This window comes from Macaca nemestrina, chromosome 4 (genome assembly GCF_043159975.1).
Source record: "Macaca nemestrina isolate mMacNem1 chromosome 4, mMacNem.hap1, whole genome shotgun sequence".
In the NCBI taxonomy this organism is placed as follows: domain Eukaryota; kingdom Metazoa; phylum Chordata; class Mammalia; order Primates; family Cercopithecidae; genus Macaca; species Macaca nemestrina.
This window is the reverse complement of record NC_092128.1, coordinates 180097664-180123150: the sequence shown is the minus strand read 5'-3', so window position 1 is coordinate 180123150 and position 25487 is coordinate 180097664. Positions and strand designations below refer to the sequence as shown.

At 38.2% G+C, this 25487-nt stretch overlaps 1 protein-coding gene, 1 long non-coding RNA gene and 1 pseudogene across 2 annotated transcripts in view; 2 read left to right on the top strand and 1 right to left on the bottom strand.

Annotated features, from left to right (window-relative positions):
• The window catches only part of LOC139363004 (uncharacterized), a 53213-nt gene extending 39785 nt beyond the window's left edge, over window positions 1–13428 (top strand). Inside the window, exons 3-4 of the long non-coding RNA XR_011622818.1 lie at window positions 8278–8492; window positions 13188–13428. This is a non-coding gene — a long non-coding RNA (uncharacterized lncRNA). The remainder of the gene's footprint in view (window positions 1–8277; window positions 8493–13187) is intronic.
• Window positions 1–25487, bottom strand: part of LOC105472652 (tetratricopeptide repeat domain 3) — a 105110-nt gene that overhangs the window by 78345 nt on the left and 1278 nt on the right. Inside the window, exons 4-12 of the mRNA XM_011726087.3 lie at window positions 25115–25202; window positions 23869–23922; window positions 22760–22880; window positions 20067–20152; window positions 18704–18798; window positions 17484–17546; window positions 5327–5381; window positions 2524–2686; window positions 1511–1556 (exon numbers count right to left, since the gene is read on the bottom strand). Of these exons, the coding sequence (XP_011724389.2) occupies window positions 1511–1556; window positions 2524–2686; window positions 5327–5381; window positions 17484–17546; window positions 18704–18798; window positions 20067–20152; window positions 22760–22880; window positions 23869–23922; window positions 25115–25202 (771 nt within the window). The remainder of the gene's footprint in view (window positions 1–1510; window positions 1557–2523; window positions 2687–5326; window positions 5382–17483; window positions 17547–18703; window positions 18799–20066; window positions 20153–22759; window positions 22881–23868; window positions 23923–25114; window positions 25203–25487) is intronic.
• On the top strand, window positions 22606–22704 carry LOC112425062 (U2 spliceosomal RNA; annotated as a pseudogene).

The following is a 25487-nucleotide window of genomic DNA, read 5'->3' as shown; positions in this document are numbered from 1 at the left end:
CACAGCCTTTTTTCCTTGAAAGCAAGGTATTATTGTTTTAAAAAGATTTTCTACCTGTGAGATGGAGCTTTATACATAAACATTATTTTAAATTTGGTATTAAACTCAAAATAAAGAAAGAACAGTTCAAGGGCCGGGTGCAGTGGCTCACGCCTGTAATTCCAGCACTTTGGGAGTCCAGGGCAGGTGGATCAGCTAAGGTCAGGAGTTCGAGATCAGCCTGGCCAACATCGTGAGACCCCGTCTCTACTAAAAATACAAAAATCGGCCAGCTGTGGTGGCAAGTGCCTGTAATCCCAGCAACTGGGGGGGCTGAGGCAGGAGAACTGCTTGAACCCAGTAGACAGAGGTTGCAGTGACCTAAGATTGTGCCACTGCACTCCAGCCTAGGTGACAGAGAGAGACTCTGTCTCGGGGGAAAAAAAAAAACACTTCAAAAAAAAGCATTCTGGGTTCTAACATTTAAATACTAGCCAGGTGCGGTGGCTCAGACTGGGCACAGTGGCTCACTCTTGCAATCTCAGCACTTTGGAGGCCAAGGCGAACAGATCACTTGAGGTCAGGAGTTCGAGACCAGCCTGGCCAACATGGTGAAACCCCATCTCTACCAAAAATACAAAAATTAGTCAGGCATGGTGGCAGTTGCCTGTGGTCCCAGTTACTCGAGAGGCTGAGGCAGGAGAATCACTTGAACCCAGAGGCAGAGGCTGCAGTGAGCCAAGATCACATCACTGCACTCCAGCCTGGGTGACAGAGTGAGACTCCATCTCAAAAAAATTTAAAAAAACAAACAAAAAAACCTATGTCCTTGTGTTAAATTTAAATATCCTAATTTAGGTTATATTAGGATACTAAAATTAAATTTAAAGATTCCACAGCCAATTTCTTTATGTCTACATGTTCAGCATGCTACAGAATGAGGAGCTTCAATATCCCAGACATCTGAACAAGCATGCAGAAAAACATTTAATCTGTTTTAATTGCCAAATAAGCAAAGGTACAACCCTGGTTGCTATTGTTTTCTTGTGAGCATACTCAAGTCTGTCTGTTGCCTATTTCTAATAGGAAGTATCTTAGCCTTTGAAAGACATCAGGAAGCTGGAAGTATTAGGTTGGTCCAAGAGTACTTGTGGTTTTTGCCATAGATGTTTCCATGACAGAGGTGAAGGGCAGAGGGCACAGGATATGTCCCAGCTCTCTGCTGCCAGGAGCTTCATGGCCAAACTGGTCCCATTCAAGCATAGTAACATCCAATTAACATTTCACCCCTCTTTTCCCACAGGATTAGGCTACTGAGCTTGTATCTATATGGTTCAGTAAAACAGCAAAATAAATCTGACAACTTACAGGTCACCTGATAACACAGGCACTTAAAAAACTACCTGTCTTCCTTCCATCTCCAACTTTACTGTGGTTGCTATTAGCTCCTAAAGCGTCAAACATAAGTGATTCTTAAATTCATGGAGCAAAGCCACTCCTAGCAGCAGCTACTGACCTGCTATTAACTTACCTGTTTTCATAAAAGGCTTTAATTGGATCCTTATTTGCTGTTCGACCTATAAAAGTCAATCACACACACATACACATAGTAATCAATGGATTGGCAATATAGACTTTAAAAGATTTTCAAATTTACTTTAAGCTGATAATAAGGAACATCAAATTTAGAAAACTGAAAAGTAAACCTAAGCAATTTTACATTTCTAGATGTCTTTTAGGATGGTGTCAACAAAATGTTACATAAACTTTGTCTGACATTCCATCACATGTGATCACTGACAAGTTGACAGCAACATGTAAATCTGAATCAGAGGCGGTACCTGTCTTCAAGGAACTCACAATCTTATTATATAATCATGTTATGATGGATAACAACATCTGCCAGTCAAACAGAGCTGTTCAGCTCAGCATTGTACGACCCGAAGAAGAAAAAGCAGGAAAGACTCATACACTCAAAGTGTAGATTAAGGGATTTCAGGCATTGGAGAAAGCAAAAAGACTTAGTAGAGAAAACAAGGGCAGAATGAAAATCTACAACTCCTAGCCTGCACAGCCAATTTCTGCTATATATATAAAAAACCTTACATATATATATGTTCAGCACACTGCAGAATTAGCACAAACAGTGCAGAAGCATCAAGCAGCTCTACTGAAGGGTCTTTTCTTTAGGAAATAACTTTAGTAATGAAGGAAGTATTTTTAAATAATTTTGTTTCAAAAAGTTTTTCTTTTATTCAAAATTTCTGAAAGGGATTTTTTTTTCTACAGAAGAACAAATAATAACAATTTAGTTGCTGTCTGTTTCAAATAAAAAGTACAAATCATTTATAATTACCTAATGGATAACATGTAACTCTACACAGATAGAAATGAAAAACTCAAGCGCCATGACCAAGATAACATGATAAAATAAGGATAAATCATCTGAGGATTGATTTGTGGTCCTCTGTTAATACAAGAAACCCAACTTCCAAAGTCTGAAAGAGAATTAGACTGCAAGCAAAAGAATCTTAGGTGAAATACCTTGTAGGTCTTCTATTTGTTTTTGTAACTTTACATGCTGCTGAATTAGATCCTTGATTCCCTCAGGGTCATTTTTACAGAGTTTTTGAGCTTTTATGTTTGCTTGCAGGGCCCAGTCATATTCCCCCAGCATAGAAAGAGCATCACAATAACGATAATGACCCTGTTCCAAAAAGATAAATTTAATTTTTTCTCAAAAATATGCTTAAGTTAAAGAAAACAGGCAAGGAACACTATTTTGCTTGAAAACTGATTCATTACTTAAAATATTAGATTAGGTCCCTACCAATGAAAAATAAATTTAAAATGTTAGTACCTCAGGAAATAAAATTACCTAATGAGCTAAGTGAAAAGTTATAAATAGACAAATAATTACAATAACTAAGGATCAATATTTTTGCTTAAGAAATTTCTGTACCCCCAGGAAAGAGTTCAACTTTTGTTATATTTTGCTAACAGAGAATATAATAATTTTGTGCCAGATAAAGTAAAAAATGTCATTCATTATAAATAACTTCATGTTTTTAAAATATTTGAAGGCAATAACAGTCTCCAAGTCATCGTCTTTCCTACATCTGGAAATGGAGAAGTTTTTAGAGCTGGATAGAACCATCGGCCTGTGCTGTGGTTTTCCGATACCTCTGAACCTCCTGGGGTCAAATGATTCTCCTGCCTCAGCCTCCTGAGTAGCTAGAACTACAGGCATGCATCACCACATCCAGCTAATTTTTTTGTATTTTTTTGTAGAGACGGGGTTTCACATGTTGGCCAGGCTGGTCTCAAACTCCTGACCTCAAGTGATCTGCCCACCTCGGCCTCCTAAAGTGCTAGGATTACAGGTGTGAGTCATCACGCCTGGCATCTAAAGCTTCACTTAAAAAAAAAAAAAATGGAGATTTTTACAGTTTAGGAAAATACAGAGACTAATACACAGATACCCAGAATTAACTGTTAACATTTTGTTATATTTGCTTCTGATTTTTTAATGAAAGAAATAAAACTATTTCTGATGATACAGATACGGCTGAAATCTCCTTTGCACCCTCTCCAATCTCTTTTCCCTCTCTTACTGCCCGGAAGCAAACACTATCATGAACTTGATAGATATTTTTCCAGCCTATGTTTTACTTTTTCATTTAACACTTTTAAAAATCCATAAATGTTGATAAGCCAGTTAATTCAACTGCAATCTACTATGTGATTCATTCAATCACTAAGTCAACAATTATTTACTAATGAGTGCCTGCTAAGTGTCAGGCAGCTAGTTAGACAGTCTGGATTCAAGAGTGAAGTGAACCAAACACCAAAAAAATCTTTCCTTGTGGAGCTCATATTATACTGGAAGATATACAGAATAGCCAATATAACTCTAACAGTAGATATCATGTATTCAATAATGGTAAGTCCAAAGAGGAAAAAAGTAAAGCAGGGAAAGAAGATAAGAAATGCATAGGAAGTGAGGTGTTTGGCATTTTAGTAATGTGGCCAGGGAATGTTTCACTGAGAAGAGTACTTTCAATACCAACTGAAAGGAAAAAAGGGGGCTGGCCAATGCTCTGGGGAAAAGCATTCCAGGCAGAGGGAAGGGCAAGTACCAAGTGGAAGTGGGCCTGGCATGTCTAAGGAACAGTGAGGATGCCAAGGGCCAACATAAAGTGAACCAGGGACAGAACAGGAGGAGTGAGGTTGGAGAAATAACAAGTGTTCACGACGGGGACAGATCACACAGGTCAGAGTAACAACTTTGATCAAGTGAAAATACCACATTTATTTGCTGCTTTATCAACAGACATGTAGGTATTTGCAGTAGTATGCCATTAAAACAATGTTGCAATGACCAACCTTGTATATCTTACCATGTGCATATTTGCTAGAAATTTTCTAGGGTATACACACTCAGAACCAAGTAACTGTGGAGTCTGTCTATCATAATGCTCCCTCAGTTGTTGTAAGCAATCACGCTCCCACCAGTTTACTGGGGCTTCCTGTTACTACACATACCCACCAACACTCAGGACAATCAGCCTCTTTAATTTCTGCCAATCTGAAGGACTCAAACAATACGACACTGTAAAATTTACTCACATAGTGGGTTCTGTGTGGAGGCCCTCTATCCTGTACTATTGGTTTCATTTTTCTGTGTACCAAATCCCTACAATTTTAATTACTAGGAAATAGAAATAGTTTCTTATTTCTATTGGCCATTCAGGATTACTCTTCCGTGAAATGCTTACTTGTTTTACTGGCCCATTTTCTACTGGGTTTCTTATTTACTTTAGGAATTATGTGCATATTCCGGCTATAAATCCTACCAGTTATATATGTGGCAAATTATCTCCTCTCAAACTACTATTTCATCTATGGTGTCTTTTGACATACACAAGTTTTTAAGTTTGATATAGCCAAATATATCAAGATGGTTTTTTTCACTGCTGATTTGTGCACTGTGTGTTAAGAAACCTTTTCCTGCCTCCTATAAAGACAGCCTCCTACAGTTCCTTCCCAGTTTTAAGTGGCTTTTCACACTCAGGCACACCCACCCAGAATATGCATAGACGACCTCTCAATCACTAAGGCACCCCGAAGGCTCAAGATGCCCACAGGCCGCCTGTCCTCACACACAGCCCGTCACTGCTGTGGCTGGGTCCCCACGCTGATCATGGATCTCATGACTGCCCTTTCACATTCTGGAGCTCTATGTCATTTCATATAGCATTTTTATGAACAAACACACCCGGTAAACAGATTTTTCACAATGTTTTATGGCATTATTTGCTCAAAGTAAAATACAGAAGAAACCTACCTTTGGCCAAGTGTTCTTCAGAATAGTGGCTCTCTTTCCATCACCGAGTGCATTTCTAAAAAGAAAAACAATTAAGTATTTAAAATTTTTCACTCTTTTTTAGTAAAAGTATTATATCTTGCATATGTATACTTTGTGAATTTTCCCATGTATATTATCTAGTCAAAAGATAATTTTAATTTTTAAAAATCCATATAATATACGTCCATTATAGGAAATTTGGAAAATACAGAAAAATAAAACAAAGGGAAAAAGTCACCCAGAGTCACAATCACAACTACCCAGGAATAACTACTTTTAATATTTCTGAAGTATTTCTTGCACACATCAACATCGTATCTATGCATAGCATTCTTTTTTTTTTTTTTCTTTTTTTTTTGAGATGGAGTCTCGCTCTGTTGCCCAGGCTGGAGTGCAGCGGCGTGATCTCGGCTCACTGCAACCTCTGCCTCCCGGGTTCAAGTGATTCTCCTGTCTCAGCCTCCAGAGTAGCTGGGATTACAGGTGCATGCCACCACACCCGGCTAATTTTTTGAATTTTGAGTAGGGACAGCGTTTCACCGTGTTAGCCACGATGGTCTTGATCTCCTGACCTTGTGATCCACCTGCCTCGGCCTCCACCTGCCTCGGCCTCCAAAAGTGTTGGGATTACAGCATGAGCCACCATGCCCAGCCTATAACGTTCTTATTTGTACGTTTTTCTGTACTATTTCTGCATGTCAGTAAGACTTTCCAGATGTATCACTACCAGGTCTTTCACACAACATCAGTTAAGCTACACTGAACAGAGCACGGAAGCTAGACCATAAGACCCGGGTTAAGTCTAATTTAATCACTAATTTTCTTGGGGCTATTAGGGAGTTATTAACATCTCTGGGCCCATTTTTCTCATCTGTAAAATGTGAATAATTCTAACTGTTCTGAGGTAGATATTAAATTAGATACTACGTTATTAAATGTACTTTCATAACCTATCAAATGCTAACAGATCCATACCACAGTCTATCAGTTTCCTGGCTTCCTTATCTTCAATGACTTCCACCTCTAGCCCAACTCAGCCACCCATTACTGCACCCCTGGAACTTAGCATCACTCAAAACTGTTCAAACTTCAAACTGTTCAATCACTAATTCAGGTATCCAACTCCCACTATAACCTAGGTTGTCCCATTTAACTTGTTCAACTGTTCCTATCTCCTCAGGGTACCCAACTCACTGACTTATTCACCTACTTTTTTCAACATAGATTAAGATTTGCTGGTTCATCATTTCACATTCATATTTATGCTAATTCATCACTATTAAAGAGATTTCAAGGAAGAACTAGATAACTTATACTACCAGATATCAATACCTACTAAAAGGTTACATTAAAAAAAAAAAAAACCCAACTAGATGAGGATAACCTGACCAACAAAATAGACTAAAGAAACTAGAAATGGATTCTTACACATAATCACCTGATTCATGACAAAGGTAATACTGCAGTACATGGAGAAAATATACTCTTTTAATAAATGGTACTGGGTCAATTGGACATCCATATGAATCTTTTCTTCTTTTTTCTTTTTTTTTTGAAACAAGGTCTCGCTCTGTCACCCAGGCTGGAGTGCAGTGCCAGTCCCTCTCACCACAGCCTTGACATCACAGGCTCAAGCACTCCTCCCACCTCAGCCTCCTGAATAGCTGGTACTATAGGCATGTGCCATCATGCCTAGCTAATTTCTGGCTAATTTCTGAATTTTTTGGAGAGACAGGGTCCCATTATGTTGCCCAGGATGGTCTCAAACTCCTGGGCTCAAGCAATGGTATTTGTCAAGTGGGTGGTATTTGTCAAAGTTCCTGCCTTGTCCTCCCAAAGTGCTGGGATTACAAGCGTGAGCCACTGCTTCTGGCCCATATGAATCTTGAACACAATCTCACACTAAATACAAACACCAGGTCCAGATGGACTGCAGATCTGTACATTAAAGTTGAACAATCAAACCTTTAGACGAAACACAATCTGGTGACCTTTGAATGGGTAAAGACGATAAACAGAACACAAAAAGAGCTTATCATAGAGAAAAACCGATAAACTGTACTACATTAAAATTAGTAACTTGTTTGTGAAAAAACATCAACAGTGAAAAGGCAAGCCACTGAGTGTGAGAAGATATTTGCAATACATATATCTGACCAATGACTCGTATTCAGAATACAAAAGAAAAACTCCTAAAAATGAATAAGGCATTCTACTCAAGAGAAAAAAATAGCAAAAGACTTAAACAGGCACTTCACAAAAGAAAATATCCAAATGGTCAATAACCTTATGAAGATCTGAAATATCCTTAATCAATTTATGAAAATGGAAATTATAATCACAGTGGTATGCCACCATCACCCACCAGAATGTCTAAAATAAAAGATGAAAAATAGTAAGTGTTGGTGAGGGCACAGAACTGAAACTCATATGCTGCTCTAAGAGTACAAAATGATACAATCACACAGGAAAGCTAAATGCATATAAGCATACCCTCTGTTCCAGCAATTCCACTCCTTGATTATACACTCAACGGAAATGAATACGTATGTTCACAACAATACTATCTGCAAAAGCCAAATACAAGAAGCTACCCAAATGCCCATCAACAATAGAATGGATAAAATGTGGTATATTCATGCAATCAATGAACACTTTACAACTACATGCAACAATATGGATCTCAAAAACGATGCTGAAAATCAAACATAAAAGAACACATAGTATATTATTCCATTATATTGCACTAAAACAGACAAAATTAACCAACGGAAGCCAGGCTAGTAGTTATCCTGGGGGAGGAGGTGGGTCATGACTAGGAGGAGGAACAAGAGGAACTTCTGGGGTACCGGGGTTGTGATCTGCGCGCTGGTTACAGTTGTTTGACTTCCGAAAATTCCATCTACACTTAACACTTGTATACTTTTCAGCATGTGTTTTAAGATTTTTTTAAAAGGACATAAGACAAAGTTGTCCTTCTTCTGCTGAAGACGTCTGAATTACAGCAGCCATCCTTCATTCTGAGGGGACAGCCTGAGGACCAAGTCACACACTGAGGCTGGAAAAATCTAAGTCTCTGATGACATTGTTGAGCCACTGAATATACAACCTAGCACACCACCTTCTTCTGGAACTCTTGAATAAGGTAAGTTTTCTTTACCATTTAAAGAGACTCACACTGGGTCTCTCTCCCCAAATACCTTTAAAAGCTGCCTATGCTAGCTGTCTCCATTTCCTCGCATTTCTCAACCCCATCTCATTGGCATCTGTTCCAAGCACTGACAGCTTTCCCTATGGTTACTGAATGACATCCATGTTGCCAAATCTAAGTTCCACTGTAACTGGCTTCTCAGTAGCCAACAGACACTGCTGACCATTCTTTTACTTACTTCTGACACCACACTTAGTCTTCGTTCCATCTCTCTGGTCACCTTTTAATACTCTCCTGGGCAGGCTCATCCTTCTCCAACTGGTCATGTGTGTTCAAGGCTCAATCCTGATTCCTCTCCTAGTCTCAGCCTAGGTTGTCTCTAGGCCAGTGGGTCTCAACCTTGACTGCACACCATCTGGGGAGCTCCTAGAAGCCCAATGCCCAAGCTTTACTCTAGATTAATTGAATCAGAATCTCTGGGGTGGGTGGTATTTGTCAAAGTTCAGTGATTCCAAAGTGCAGTCCAGGTTGAGAAACACTTCTGTAAGCAATCTCACCCACAACTTCAAATCATGGAGGCTAACTATCCCAAACATGTCTCCCGTCCAAACTCTCCCTTGAGTTCCAGACCCATATAACTCACTACCTATACAACATTGCACTTTGGATGCCTCAAAGGCACTGGGTTTGTTTTTGGTTTTTTGTTTTTTTTTTTGAGACAGAGTTTTGCTCTTGTTGCTCAGGCTGGAGTGCAATGGCGCAATTTTGGCTCACTGCATCCTCCGCCTCTCAGGTTCAAGCAGTTCTCCTGCCTCAGCCTCCTGAGTAACTGAGATTAGAGGCAGCCCCCTCACCACGCCCAGCTAATTTTTGTAGTTGTAGCAGAGACGGGGTTTCGCCATGTTGGCCAGGCTGGTCTCGAACTCCTGAACTCTGGTGATCCTCCACCTTGGCCTCCCAAAGTGCTGGGATTACAGCTGTGAGTCACCACGCCTGGCCTTCAAAGGTACTTCGATTCAGTGTCTGAGAGTGAAGCGCAGTTCTACTTCCTACAAATTTATTCCTCTTCCATCAATCCCAACGTGAGTGAGTAGGCCCATAATCCATAATGCTGCTTAAGACAGAAACGTCACAATAGTTCCAACCGCCTTCACTCTCACGTTCCAACACCAACCACAAGCAACTTCTGTCAACTTCACCTCTAAACTCTTGAATCCTTCCACTTTTCCATTTCCACTGTCAATATTCCGCTGGAAGCCATCATCTCTGGCCTGGGCTACTGTAATAGCCTCCAACTACATCCACTACATCCCCTTCAGATCCATTTTCACTGTGCTCAATTTTTTTTTAAGTACTAATGCTCTCTCCTCAGTTTAAAAATCCTTTACTTTCTTATTGCTCTTAAAGGCCAAAAGCCTTAACATAGCCTACAAGGCCCTCCTTGGCTTAGCCTATGGCCATACTGCCCTCTCCTCTGTATTCAGTCCATCTAGCAACTATCAGTACCACAAATGCAACAAATTCCTCCCAATACAGGCCTTCACAATGCCAGCCCACTGTCTGAAACACAGAGGCTGTTTTTGCTCATTTCTGACATTATCCATCAACAGAACCCCAATATTTGTTGAATCAATGCTGAATGTTACTTATTATAATATATAGCACTACAAACAGCATTGTTATAATAGCATATATTATAAATATCACAATATTAGTATATGAATGCAATTAATGCTAATAAAATTTCACATTTACTGGCATATGACCACATCCTACAATTAAGGCAAAGTGGGCATAGTCAATTACATGATGCTATTGCTTATCCAGACCACACTGCAGCCCAGGGTCTAAATAATCAGGTTTGACTTTTGGTAGCAGCAATTCCCTGCACAAGAGATGTATGAAAATGGGACAAGACTCAAGATGCAAACAGTTATTTACTCTTGAAGACTGTGTGACATGGTAAGAGTATTAAACAGAGTAAGAAACAGAGTTCTAGTACAGGTGCTCCAACTTATTGCTCTTACATGGGGAAGTGTTTTTATTTTTCCAGCCCCTCCTCATTACTGCACATAAAATATGCTACATTCTGCCCTAAAAGGTGATGTTAGTAAAGAACACTTATTCCCTTCCCTCTCCCCTAGTTTCCATGTAGATTTGCTAATTACTCCTGAACTCTTTCCTCTCTCCACCCTTGGCTAACATCCCCAGATGATGAATAATAATTTATCTAATGGTGAGGGAGGGACACTAATCATATGTGGCTTTGCCTCTTCTTTTTCTCACTCTTTGGAATCCTTTTTATTTTTTATTTTTTTTAGACATGGTATCGCTGTATCGCCCACCCTGGAGAGCAGTGGCACTATCTCAGCTCACTGAAACCTCTGCCTCCTGGGTTCAGGTGATTCTCCTGCCTCAGCCTCCCAAGTAGCTGGGATTATAGGCATGCACCACCATGCCCAGCTAATTTTTGTATTTTTAGTAGAGACGGGGTTTCACCATGTTGGCCAGGATGGTCTCAAACTCCTGACCTCAAGTGATCCATCCGCCTTAGCCTCTCAAAGTGCTGGGATTACAGGCATGAGCCACTGTACCTGGCCTTACTCTTTGGAATCTAAAACACCAGACTCCCTTTCCTTTCAGGCTTAAAGTTCCCAAGAGCCCTGTTCTGTCTGACTGTGGGTGAATTATTGGTTGGTGCAAAAGCAATTAGTAATTGCCATTACTTCTAAAAACCACATTTACTTTTGCACCAACCTAGTAGTAACCAGCCCCTTGACTATCAGACTTAAGGCCTGTTCTCCAATTGCATCTGTAATAAAGGCAGTATCTGATCACTAGTTGCCTGTCTTTTCCATCCATCTTTTAACCGATTCTGGACTTGGAAGGGAAAGGAGATGCTATTTATTGACTCTCTCAAACCATACCATAAAAAGTATGCAAGAATTTTGCAAGCCATATAAGGGATATTGCTTTTTTCCTCAATTATAATTATTTTCAGGATCTGACCAGATCAATAAAGAAATAACAACTATTCCCCAAGTTCCCAGATCTTCCAACTAAGGAACAAAAGCAAGATTCAGGTATAAAGGTCAGTCACTGACAAATATGCAGTGAATAATAACCATGGACTGAATAAACATACATTTTAAATAAAAAGTTAGTGTCTATAATTAAAATGATATGTTCTTTCATTCAACTGAGTAAAATAAATTTATCAGAAATGTGTCCTACAGATATATTTGAACCTGAGTGTAAAACATAAGTAAAAAGATAATCATTGCATAGGTATATATAGTCTTTAAAAGGAAAATAATCGGCCGGGCGCGGTGGCTCAAGCCTGTAATCCCAGCACTTTGGGAGACCGAGACGGGCGGATCACGAGGCCAGGAGATCAAGACCATCCTGGCTAACACAGTGAAACCCCGTCTCTACTAAAAAAATACAAAAAACTAGCCGGGCGAGGTGGCGGGCGCCTATAGTCCCAGCTACTCGGGAGGCTGAGGCAGGAGAATGACGTAAACCCGGGAGGCGGAGCTTGCAGTGAGCTGAGATCCGGCCACTGTACTCCAGCCCAGGCGACAGAGTGAGACTCCGTCTCAAAAAAAAAAAAAAAAAAAAGAAAAGAATCTACATACTAATAAATCTGTAATTTAACACTGTAAATAAAATAATCTATATACTAATATAAACTAAGCATACATATAAACTATATACTAATATAATATGAACTAATGGATTACATGGGCAATCCATTCAGGAAAACACTGTGCAGACATGAAGAACAAAGTAGGTCTCTATATACAGATCCACAACAAGCTCCAAGACTTAAATATAAAAAAAAAACCATGACGTACAACAGCGTATGTAGTACGTTCCTACCCATTTAAAGAAAAAGACATATACATTACATTAAACCAAATAAAACTGCCTATATTCTGACTTACAAAAATGGCCACTTCATTTGGTTCAACATAAGCGCTTGTATAGGCATAAAATATTATGGGAATACACAAAGATATGAAGAGATGAATCAGAGGATGGGTCAGAGTGGGCGAGTGTACCTTTTCCTACTCTGTTGCTTGCCATGCGCATTTGTTATTGTTTTTTTTTAAAGGGGGTACACCCCAAATAAGACTGAAAAAAGTAAATATTTTCTTCAAAAGCAAATTCAGTGGCTTCTAAGCAAAAATAAAGAAAACACACCAGAGGGCAGAGTGAGGAATAATTCACCAAACCAACACACACACACACACACACAAATTTGTGAAATTCTCACAGAAACATACAGTGCTTTATATCTCTAGTCTTAGAGAAATTTAGGGGGGAAAAAAGCAACAAGAGAGGAGTCAGTTAATGTCTATCTGTCTGCTACCAATCACAGTTGGGATCTGATGGAAGGCAGTACCATGTGATGGGTACTTAAGTGAATACCAACAGTTGAAGTAAACATCAACTTTAAAAATACATGATTTTCCAAAGCAACGCAAAAACCATTCAAGCTAAGCATTCCCTTTCTCCAATTAACATTTTCCCTTACACAGTTCATCACGTCCCACCAAAGAATCTGAATTTTCCATGAGTCCCACAAGAATGAACTGAATAGTAAGTGGGCAAAGCCTAATTATGTATATGACATAAGCTGTTGGAACTGCAGAAGGTACAGATATGCCTAATTCCTTTCTCTAGATTCTTGTCTAAACTGAAAAGTTCTGATTACTTCAATTACAATGATCGCTCTCAAATGCCCTATAGTTACCAACTCGTATTTGAAAAGTACACTTTGAGAAGGAGCAGAATAAAACGGACATCTCATCTTCTAAGCCAGGTGTCCTGGGATAAACACAATCCTCAGTGTGAAGATTTGAAGGGGAGAGGCTGCGGCAGGAGTGGCGGCGCAGGAGGCAGCACAGTTCCCCAACCCCTGCCTCACGCCAACCCCATCTCCTGTGTTTTCCAAGCGCAACATTCGCAGGACCGGAAAGGTTTTGAAAGGCTCTTGGCCTAACATATTCACCCAAAAGTGGTTGGATTTACAAACTGCATGACTATTGCGGCATTAAAATCATCACTGCCACTGCCACCATGTTTGAATGAAGCATCTGTTTCCCCATATATACCTCACCTCAGGCTTCCCCACACACACTTCACACTTCTGCAACTGGCCTTACAATACTTATATTTCTCTTTTCAAGATCACTGTTCACTATTTTATCCTTGATGTTTAGTGATCACTGTTCTTGTTTTCTGTTCCTTTTCTCGTGCATTTTTAATCACATTTTGTTTCACTTTTTATCAAATATTTCAAGTATACATAAAAATACAGAGAACATCATTAACAAAACGAACACCCATGTACCAATGGTATACCACCTTAGCAAGAAATTAACACTTTGCCATATTTACTTCAGCTCTTTTTGTAGTAGTTTGTTACAGTTGACATCCACTGTGTACCATCCCTCCCAACTCCAATCCCTTTTCCCTCCTTCTCTCCCCAGCCACTCCCTGGGTGTTTAACACGCCCATGCATTTTTAAACATTGTTAATACACAGTCTGTATATATGCATATTGTTTTGCATGTTTTTAAACATTAATAAATGGCATCACAGTGTACAAATCATTCTGCAACTTGCTTTTTCACTCAACATTGTGTTCATTTTAACTGCCATATAGAATTCCATTGTATGAATATACCATATTTATCCATTCCCCTATTGATGGCCACTTAGGTCGTTTCCATTTCTTTACTCTTACAAACAATGCTATCATGAAGGCGTATACATATCTTCTTGGGTACACATTTGAGAGTTCAGAGGATATGAGCCTAGAAGTGGATTGCGGAGTATGCACATCTTCACCTTGTCAAATTGCTCTCCAAAGTGATTGTACCAATTTACACTTTCTCCAGCTGAATATGAGAGTCTCCTTTGTTCCACATCCTCTCAAACACTTGGTATTATGAGATTTTTAAACTTTTGTCCATCTGATGGGTATAAACAAGAAACTCGCAGTTTTTAATCTACATGTCCTGGAAGGATAATCATTTCCTCATAAACGTGTATTGACTATTTAGACCATTTATTTTTTAATTTTTCCAACTTTCACATTCCCTTTTATTCTATCACCACTTTCCCATAGTGATTAATAGTAGAGACTACATCCAGGCTGCCTGGGTTCAAATTCTGGCTCCATCACATCCACTCCTCCAACACTTTGCTTGGCCTCCCTATACCTCAGTTTCATCATCTGTAAAGAGGCAGTAGCACCTACCTCACACAGTTGTGAGGGTTTTACGAGTTAATACACATTAAGTGCTCAGAACAGTGATAACCATGTTGTAAGATACAGTATTATTATTTTTACCCTTTGAAAGATTAATCTTACCAAAGTTCTCTTTTTTAAATTGAATCTCTTTTTCATTTGAAGTTTCAACTTATATTTTCTAATCTTTTAGGATTAAGTATTTCAGAAGTTTTAGCATTCAAGACTTTAACCCTTTTATTCCTTTCTTTTCTAGTATTAAATTGTCCCATTTCTGTCCTCTTTGGACATCTCAATTCTTGCTTCAATTACAGCAGATAAGCAGTCTGGCCTTGCAGAACAGCTGAGGAGTGCATTCTCACCAAACTGGGGAAGGGTGGGTGCTTTACCCCCAGCTGTCCCTGCAGCTGCTCAGCCAGATTCCCACAGCAGATCCAGCATCCCTCTGCTTGAGAGCTTCAAAACATCTCAACCTCAGTAACTCAGATAAAAGTCTTTCTCAGGCATGGGTCCTCCTGTGTCAATGGCAAATCTGAATTACTGGTAACGTGTTCTTTCCTTAAGTCACACCATCTAGTCACCTGATATATATATATTATACTATGGACTTACATATATATACTATGAGTTTTATATACTATGGACTCTGAAAACATCCCTACATTATTGAGCAAATCACATAGACAATATGTGAGGAGGTAGGAAACGCCAGCAAAACCAGTGTGGTAAAACACTTCATGCATAAAACAGGCATCCAATACATATTGGTGATTGCCTAGTAAGAAACAAAGGGTTCTCAATGCTGCTGACCTGGCTCTAGTGAAATGTAGATGGTATTAAACCACAAGCTAGACCATCAGTAGGGAGGTACAAGGATAGATCCACAAGCTGCTCTTGGCCTTTACCTCACCAAGCTACCTAGCTTCTGTACTTCTACTTTGATTCACCTCCTGTTGCAGCAAGGTATCAGAAGGATCTTCCTTGTGTGTCTAGCATTCAACACTCATGAAAGAGAGCAGAAACACCCTGGTTTGCCTCTCAGCTCTCAGAGGTGCAAAGTGGATAGATAACCTTCTGCCAAGCAATATTTCAGATAGGCACCTCAATTTTCACAAGAGGCTAGCCAAGTTACCAACCTATTCATCTGATCTTGAAAGCATACAAATTCACCTTTAAACAGCACAAAATAAATGCAATTCTGGACCTAGCCAGAAGCAATAACCTAAAGACACTTGCAGCTCATTTCTTGTCAGAACCCGTTGAGGACAGTGGTATTGATGGAAGACTCTGTCAAGCCCATCCATTCCTCTAGTCTAGATAGCCTCGGTTTATCCACGGCTTAAGCCATCTAAAAGCTGCATAACGTTAATACAGCGGTATTCTCCAAGGTGGTTGGATTACTGGTGATTTTTATTTTCTTCTTTTTAAAACTCTTGTATTTTCCAAATTTTCTACCATGAGAATGTGTTCTGTTTACAATAAAAGAAAAACACAATAAATGTTATTTTTAAAGCTACATGCTTAGAATATACTACCTTCCCCACTCCCACCCTCCCATACAAGTGCTTTCACTGAAAAACAACTGACAGCAGATTCTCAGCTTTCATGAGAAAACTTCACAAAAAAACGTATTTGTGAAACTCAGAACTGTGCTTTCAGGGAGTTTTTTGCTATGCATAAGAATACTGCTGAGATTATTCTCTACTCCATCACTCAATTAATATTACAGCCCACCTTCCTTCAAAACTAAACACTAGGAAAACTGTTTCACCTGACAAATTGGTGTCCTGTTTCTTCATGGACAATGAGAATTAAGTAACTTGTCAAGTTTTCCCATTTCATTTTGGACAGCTGAAGGTCAGAGGCAAATATGAATTCTAACTAATACCTATGCAGGACCTTATGCCTGTGAAGCTCGGTTCTGAGAATCCCAGATTCCAACTTCGTTTTCTGGTTTGTTTTCTTTTGAATATTCTTCTACTGTGTGGATGTATTCTTGACTCCACCCTACACCCTTCTTACAGTAAAGCAGGACAAAATTAAATATAATAGTCTACCTGCTCAATATTAATGCTTATAATTTATGTTCTAAAAATTTTATACTGGGGAACAATAAAATCATGGTGCAGTATCTTTCTCAGTCTTTCTTAGCTAATAAATAAAAACTCAGCTTAAATTCAATATAAGGAACTAGGAATGAATTATGATTCCACTCTTATACTATTAAATTTATTTGCTTTCTTTCACTTATGAAGGACATTTACTTAATTTTTTATACCAGGATAAACAGAGAAAAAATGAAAATGCTTCTTTTATACTGTATGGATTAACTAACAGAGCATAAAGAGGTAATATAGATGTCATAAACACAGACTTTGACATCATCAGATAAAATCTGTGTTCAAATCTTGGTATCACTAGTGGTACACGTTGGTCATGTAAAATGTGAACTATAACATTACCTACCTATTACGGGTGCTGTGAGAACTAAATAACATATGCAAAGCACTTAAAATAATGCTTAACATATGTCTGCACTCAATCAGAATAGCTGCTGCTGTCACTGTTATATATAAAGCCTAAGTGTATTCTTTTAACCACTTAAGTATTTCTGCCAAAGAACTAGTCAAGGATTTTCTTGTATACCTGCAAAACAGAAAAGTTTCCCAAAAATGGGTATTTAGCATAATAATTCAGTGGTTGAGATATTTTAACCAACTTACCTAAACTGTCCAGTACGAAGAAAACAAAGAGCTCGGTTACCATAAAGAAGGTGGTTTTCAGGTCTTAAAAAGACACAATGTTTAGTCAGTAAAGCACATTACACACGAAACAAATAAAAATCACGACGAAAACATAAAGCACAAGAAAACTTTTTTTAAACTTTACATCTGTGTGGCAGAGCAAAAAGAATATAGGACCTGGAGTCTTAACTGGCTAAGTCCCAGTTCCTTCACTTCCTACATAAGTAACTTTGTTTGAACAAACCTAAACTTCCCTATATTCAAAATGAAGATAACTCTAGTTGCTCTAACTCATAGGGTTGTTGTGAGGATCAAATGAGACATATTAAAGAGCTAGCAAACTACAGAGTAACTCTAGAGGATAGGATTACTTACATAGTAAGTCAGGACTACGACTACGTCGTTTTGACAAACAACTGAGAAGGGAAGCCCACAGTAATTGCAAATTAAAATAGCTTCATTTGAACTTCTGTTTTTTAGTTTTATCTGACTATGTGTGGTAAAACGTATCTCCCTTTCCTCCAATTCTTCCTCAAAAGAATAGGGCAGCAGCCTTTCAGAGCTGATACACTAACTAGATTCCCTCATTCCCTGTGGAGATGTGCAAGGGAGGAAAAAGAGCAGTGGCTACACAGCACCCTTCAAAGGCTGCTACAATATTAGGTGGCCCAACTGAGATAACAGGGGCACAGTCATGAGGCACATCTGGAGGAAAGCTACAAAATTCTAGCAGCTGAGCAAAGAGAAGACAAGGTAGAGAGCATATATGTATTCTCTCAATTATCCTGTAAAAGTTCCCCCTTAGAAAGCAAAAAACCCTGAATGGGTGGCATCTTCAGTATTAAGAACTAATCCTTTAATCCTTTTTGACCAGTTAATAATTTTGGACGACTTGGTTGACAGCAAAATGAGAACAAGACAAAAGAGATAACTCTGTACTGGAAAGTTTTAAAGAAAATGGAAGAGGGCAGAACCAAATTCACAATTTTGCCTGACTTACTTGAGTTATGCTACTACGTTAGCTTCATATACCCACGCCATCTTCAATGCTTCGAATGCCCAAGGATGAGAAAAATCTATTCTGCATAACAAGTTGGAAGATACTTTCCAATTCTCCATCTTGTTTTTATTTCTTCTGACTACCATTCTAACTTGATCTGACACAGAAACAGGATTTCTTTGGTTCTATTTGCTCTTACCTATATTCAATGGCTCTGGTGTAATAGATAATAGCTATATCAAATCTTTCTTTGGAAAACTCTTCATTTCCTTTCATTTTCATTAGTTCTCCTTGCTGAGAAACCAAGGTGAAAGAAGACCCATCAATTAGCTCCAAAGATAATCAAGAACCCAATACCTAGGAAAAATGTATCCAGGTTTCTATCTTGGGTATCAGAAATAACTAGGGGATTATTTATGTAGAAAATGAGACTACAATACCCAATATTTTGTTACATATATATATATGACACACACTACACACACACACACACACATATACTTTTAGAGACAGGGTCTCACTCTGTCACCCAGGCTGGAGGGCAGTGGAGCAATCACAGCTCACAACAGCCTCGATCTCCCAGGCCCAAGGGATCCTCCCATCTCAGTCTCCCAAGTAGCTAGGACTACAAGTGCACCCCACCATGCCAAGCTAATTTTTAAAAATTTTTTGTAGAGACCAGGTCTTGCTATGTTGCCCAAGCTGGTCTTGAACTTCTGACCTCAAGCAATCCTCCCACCTCGACCTCCCAAAGTGCTGGGACTACAGGCGTGAGCCATCACGCGCAGCCTCGGTATATATATTTAAATAAACCTATCTTGAATGACTCAACACTAACTTGGTTAGAGAATATTAAAAGTAAACAAAACCATCACATTATGAATAATTACTAAAATTTTTGCACTGTATTTGGTAGACCCACTTTTAAATATAGCTTATCAATAAGGCAAATAAGGTAATAAGGCTAAAAAACAGAAGCAAAGTAGAATTTTAACTTTAGGTTAGCAAGTATGATATCATCCAAGAAACCTTAGTGCCGAAAAACATATAAATCAATAACAGAGGCAATGTTGATTAGACTAATTGCAAAGCATGAGTTGGTAGGTTAATGAGAATATATATGAAGGGTGCTAGAGAAAAAACTAAAACTTTTCACTTCAAACACTCATTTTTTTTAAATAAACTAAATCACATCATATCAACGGCATTAGGGAATTCAATAGAACATTAAATATTTTCCCAAATTCCTTTTTTAAAATTGAGTTAAAGTCCTATTTTCTATGAGTGAACAGTGCAGCACATGAATTACATCTCAGCTGTTACCAAAGAAAATCATACTTCTTCAACTCATTAAAGACTAAAGTTTTTAAAAATCAAATTTTCACTTTCAATTAATGGTTTTTAAATCATTAGAAAACTCTGATCAAGATATTAGTTATTTCCCTCAAATATGTCATCCAATTTTATGAACTGTATATTATCAGCAGTTTTATTAACTTCCTCTGAGTGTTAAAAGTTCTAATGGGCAAATCTTAAAATATATTTATAATATTCATTCTCACCTCTATACAATCCATACAACTTTGAGTTTTAAGTTCTTCAAGCAAATTGCAGTCTTCCATTACAATTTTAGTTATGTGGTACTTGTCTATATTTTATTTTTAGGAGAGAGCAAGAGAGAATATTTGTTAAAAAAAAATTGGTATTGATAATATTCTAATTCTTAAGTTAGGTGAGTCCACAAAGGTCCTGTATTATTATTCTTTCTAAATAGCACGTTTCTTGTAACCTTGTATGTATATTAAATAACATAGTAAAAAATAAACTGATAAAATGTTGCAGAAAACATCAGTTATTGCTTGCTATGAATCTAATCTCACTTTTTACTTCTAGCAATAAAAAACCTTTATTTATTATTTTATTAGTTGCAATTGTATTTGTAATAAATGCACTGTCATAAAATATTCCAAATAAGCCACATAATTACTTACTTCAATAAACACTGTCAAGCATGTATGGTGTACCATGCACAATATTCAATAAAAATGTATGAAAACAAAAACCTGGAAAACTACTTTCTACAATATATTTAATATAAAGATGGAATAGCTCTTATTCAAAATGCTTGGGATCAGAAGTGTTTTGGATTTTGGATAATTTTGGATTTTGGAATATTTGCATTATACTGAGTGAGTATCCCAAATCCAAAAATTCAAAATGCTCCAATGAGCATTTCCTTCGAGTGTCATAGCGAAGCTCAAAAAGTTTCAAATTTTGGAGCATTTCAGATTTTGGATTTTTGATGCTCAACCTATTTTAAATAAATACTTTCAAATGTTTTTATTCAGTATTTTGACTCTCATGAGTAAAATGTTACAATGAGAAGTTGAAACACTATTATTACAACAATTTAATAAACTAAGATGCAGTAAGTAAAGTTTATCAGGCCTCATTTTCTACATTGTAAGCTATTATATAAAAAGGATGTTTTAAAGTAGCAAAAAAAAAAAAAAATGTACTGCAACAAAACTATAGTTAAGCCTCTAGCCAAACATATTCATTTCTAAAGTGAAAAGAGCACCTAAAATTTAAGATTCAATAAAGGACCCAGGAAAGTCACCAAATAAATAAATTATAAGGAACAGAGTAAGATTACATGGAGGAAAACCTGGGCTTTGAGATCAGAGAGATCTGACTTACCTAGTCCTACCTACTGCTTACTAGACTGCAGAAACAACACTTAACCTCTCAAAGTCAGTGTGCTCACTGCTAAAATAAAGATAATAACAACCACCTTGCAGAGCTATTATAAAGAAAATAGAATGTAAAAAATCAGCTATCAGCCTAAAGAGGTGTACCCAATAAAAGATACTGCTTCTCCATTTCCACCACAATATCTAGTTTATAATTAAGGGCCTCCAAAACAATGAAGAGAACAACCTCTATCAGTGTAATACACCCCAGTGTCTAATAAACCTATGAGAAAGATGTGTCTTCATTTAATTCCTTTCTAGCACTTAAGTCAATAGTGCAAAATTTGCCTTTATCTCAGCAGAGATGGTAAATTATTGGTCATCATCTACTGAAAACCCAAATCTTTCCGGTTTCAAGATTCCTATAACTACACTATAAAAACACTGCTAATATTCAAATGCTTTAAAGAAAAATATTTCACACAGTAAAAGAAGTATGTAAGGCAGTTACCTTATACATAAAAGAATAACAGACTCATGAAGAAAATAAAAATCATAAGCTTAGCTTCGGTTACTTTTTCTTACAAAGGAGACTACCCAGTTGTGGTCTCTATTTTTTTTTTTTTTTTTTGAGACGGAGTCTCTGTCGCCCAGGCTGGAGTGCAGTGGCGCCATCTCGGCTCACTGCAAGCTCCGCCTCCCAGGTTCACGCCATTCTCCTGCCTCAGCCTCCTGAGTAGCTGGGACTACAGGTACTTGCCACCATCCCCGGCTAATTCTTTTGTATTTTTAGTAAGGACGGGATTTCACCATGTTAGCCAAGATGGTCTCGATCTCCTGACCTCGTGATCTGCCCGCCTCAGTCTCCCAAAGTGCTGGGATTACAGGCGTGAGCCACCGCGCCCGGCCTAGTTGTGGGCTCTGAGTATTACATATAATAGCTTACGATATCCATTCAGCAACAATTTTTAAAGTACGATGTCACAAAAATCATTAAGACAAAAAATATAGAATAAAATTAACTACCGGTTTGAAATTCTCTTTTTCAGGCATACATAACAAAAGAAAAACCTTTTTTTTTTTTTTTTTTTGAGACGGAGTCTCGCTCTGTCACCCAGGCTGGAGTGCAGTGGCGTGATCTCGGCTCACTGCAAGCTCTGCCTCCCGGGTTCACGCCATTCTCCCGCCTCAGCCTCCCAAGTAGCTGGGACTACAGGTGCCCGCCACCACGCCCGGCTAGTTTTTTTTTTGTATTTTTAGTAGAGACGGGGTTTCACCATGTTAGCCAGGATAGTCTCGATCTCCTGACCTCATGATCCACCCGCCTCGTCCTCCCAAAGTGCTGGGATTACAGGCTTGAGCCACCGCGCCCGGCCCGAAAAACATTTTTTAAAAATTCTAAGAAGACATCGCTTCTCTGCCTTCTGGCTAAAATCAAGTGTAGTATCTATTCTTATCAGTTTAAACTTCTAAGATAAATTAGAAATCACATAACTACACATCTCTTTCCCAAATACCTTTAAAAACTGAGTCAAGTAACAATTTAAAGCATTTATACTTACATTCAGTAAAGAAAATACTTAACATAGGCCAACAATTGTCAATTGATCCTAATTTAGTTAGAATTGTTACATCGCCTGCATATTTTATCCAATTCAGAGCTTCTTCCATTGCCAAGATTTTCTGTTTCAAAAATGAAGAATGGGGATTCGGTTATTAATTCTAAATTTGCATGTGGCATTATAAAGTCATCTTATGCAAGTATTTCAGATCCTTAATACAAAACTGGTGCAACCACTTATTTTTTGCTACTCCGGCACGTAACCTAGAGTAGACAAACTCTGACATGTAAATTAACAGATACCATGGACTCACATATGCTACCTCTTCGGGAGACCTCAGACCACCCTCAGAGCTCAAGATGCTTCTGCAATTATTACAGACCTGGAATTTGAGGTCTACAACCTGGCCAGACTGCTTGGGGTAGCAGGCGAGTGCAATATAACAAGGTGGATGAGGGTTCTCAGATCTCATCTACACAAAGACCTCCATCCTTACCCCAAGGTTAAATTTATAGATTAAAGTTCTCCAGAGGAACTCCATATTTTACGTGGTCTGTGACAAACAGAAGAATAAGGAGATAAAGAACAAGGGGAAGATGTGTCTGGGCAAATGGGCACTCAGTACAGTGATCTCCATGAAGGATCAAGAATTCACAGAAACGTTATTTGTACTTCTAGCATCTAAAGTAACTTCAAAATTTAAAGTTAACAATGGGCTTAAGGTAAACATAGATGTTTATGGCATCAGTATAATTAAAAATTGGTTTAACATTGAATCTGGAGATTACCTAGTAATTACATATCAAAAAATATTCATACCAGAGGCCTAATAATTTCATTTGGGGAAACATAAGCCAGGTAAATAATCTAAAAGAGAAAAAGAATCAACTTGTAAAATAGGCTCAAAATTATACTATGTACATGGGTTAAAAAAAAAGATCCAAACCCCCAAAATGAGGAGTCTGCTTAAGGAAAATATAGAAGTCAATACTACCAAACCCCACATATAGAACATTGAGCGTATGGACTCAATACAAGGGGAAATGAGCAGTGAGGTAACTGCCACTCATCCACAGTGGCTGTGCCAGGTTCTGTGTTTAACCACTTACATTTTCTATTTTACAACCAATTCTCAATAAGCCTCCAATGAGGAACGAATCATTCTGAAAAATAAAAAAAGGACATATTTTTTCCTTATTCAGTCAATTCTACTTGAATTTTCTAATGGAAAAATGGCCTACATTTTAGTAACACTACTATACGTACACAATAGTACACTTCCAACAAGCATTTACATGACCAAGTTACCCCTTAAGACCCTAAGACAAGAAATTCCAAAATAGTCTCCCATAGGGTTCTAGTAGTAAAATAACTTAGTGTAATCTTTAGACATGCGAGTTTTTTTTTTTTTTTTTCAGACAGGGTCTCACTGTATCACCCAGTCTGGAGTGCAGTGGCGCAATCTTAGCTCACCACAACCTCCTGCTCCCAGGCTCAAGCGATTCTCCTGCCTCAGTCTCCCAAGTAGCTGGGATTACAGGCACGTGCCACTACCACCCAGCTTATTTCTGTATTTTTAGTAGAGGCGAGGTTTCAACATGTTGGCCAGGCTGGTCTCAAACTCCTGACCTCAAATGATCCACCTGCCTCAGCCTCCCAAAGTGCTGGGATTACAGACAAGAGCCACTGTGACCAGCCGACATGAATTTTCAAAGTTCATTGCACTACGCCAGGCGTGGTGGCTCACACTAGGCCAGGTGTGGTGGCTAACATTTGTATGTTACTGTAAATAACTACTGCAGAAAATAAACATCAGAATGCCCTTTCTAAATTTAATAGTACCAAGAACAACACTTGACTCCATAACCAACTGAAATTTAAAAAGCTATCCAACAGCTTTCAAAAAAAATTTTAAAACCACAAAAACTCTCAACTTATCTCAACAGTGTAAGGAAGGACACCTCCTCAAATCTGCCCTGATAGTCTACCTACCCAAAGACAAAATATTTCTTGATGGTGATGTGATTTTATATCAACAGATAGAGCACATCACTTTCAGAACCGGTGGCAAAGGTTTCTATGAACCCATGCACCGCTTTCTGTGACAAGTTCCAACTTCTATCCTTTAATGACAAGATGCAGTCCTGGGCCCCAGCGTAGAACCCTGACAGCAACCATCTCACTGATCTCTCAAATACTGAGCACGCACTGATGGACAGCAGATTCATCTCAGGTTAACCAAAACGAAAACCATTACCTGTTAATTGCTATAAATTAGTCATATGAGTCTAACACCATATAAATGTTTATTATTTAAACCAAGGGCTCAGGGGGAACCTACATTCTACCACTTACAGCAACTTTCTTTGCCAAATCCACAATATCTTCCATCAACTCAAGATGTTGTAATTTCTTCAAACTTATCTCAGAAGCACGTGAATTGCTTAAAGACAAATTTATTTTTTAAAAGATTAGATTATCATATATACAAATTCATTTAACTTCATGCTTAACTATGTATCTCAAACCATTAAAAAAATAAGTTCTCTTTTTCTTCACTCTAGGTAACAATAACTAAGCTATTTATTCAATGAACAAAATACTGTATCTTTTTCCTCTCTTCTGTACTATAACACTGATATTTATAAACAAACATGTTAATTCTTCCTGACTCAGCTTCTAGTCTACCATCTAGTACTATTCAGAATTTCACTGATTATGTTACAAT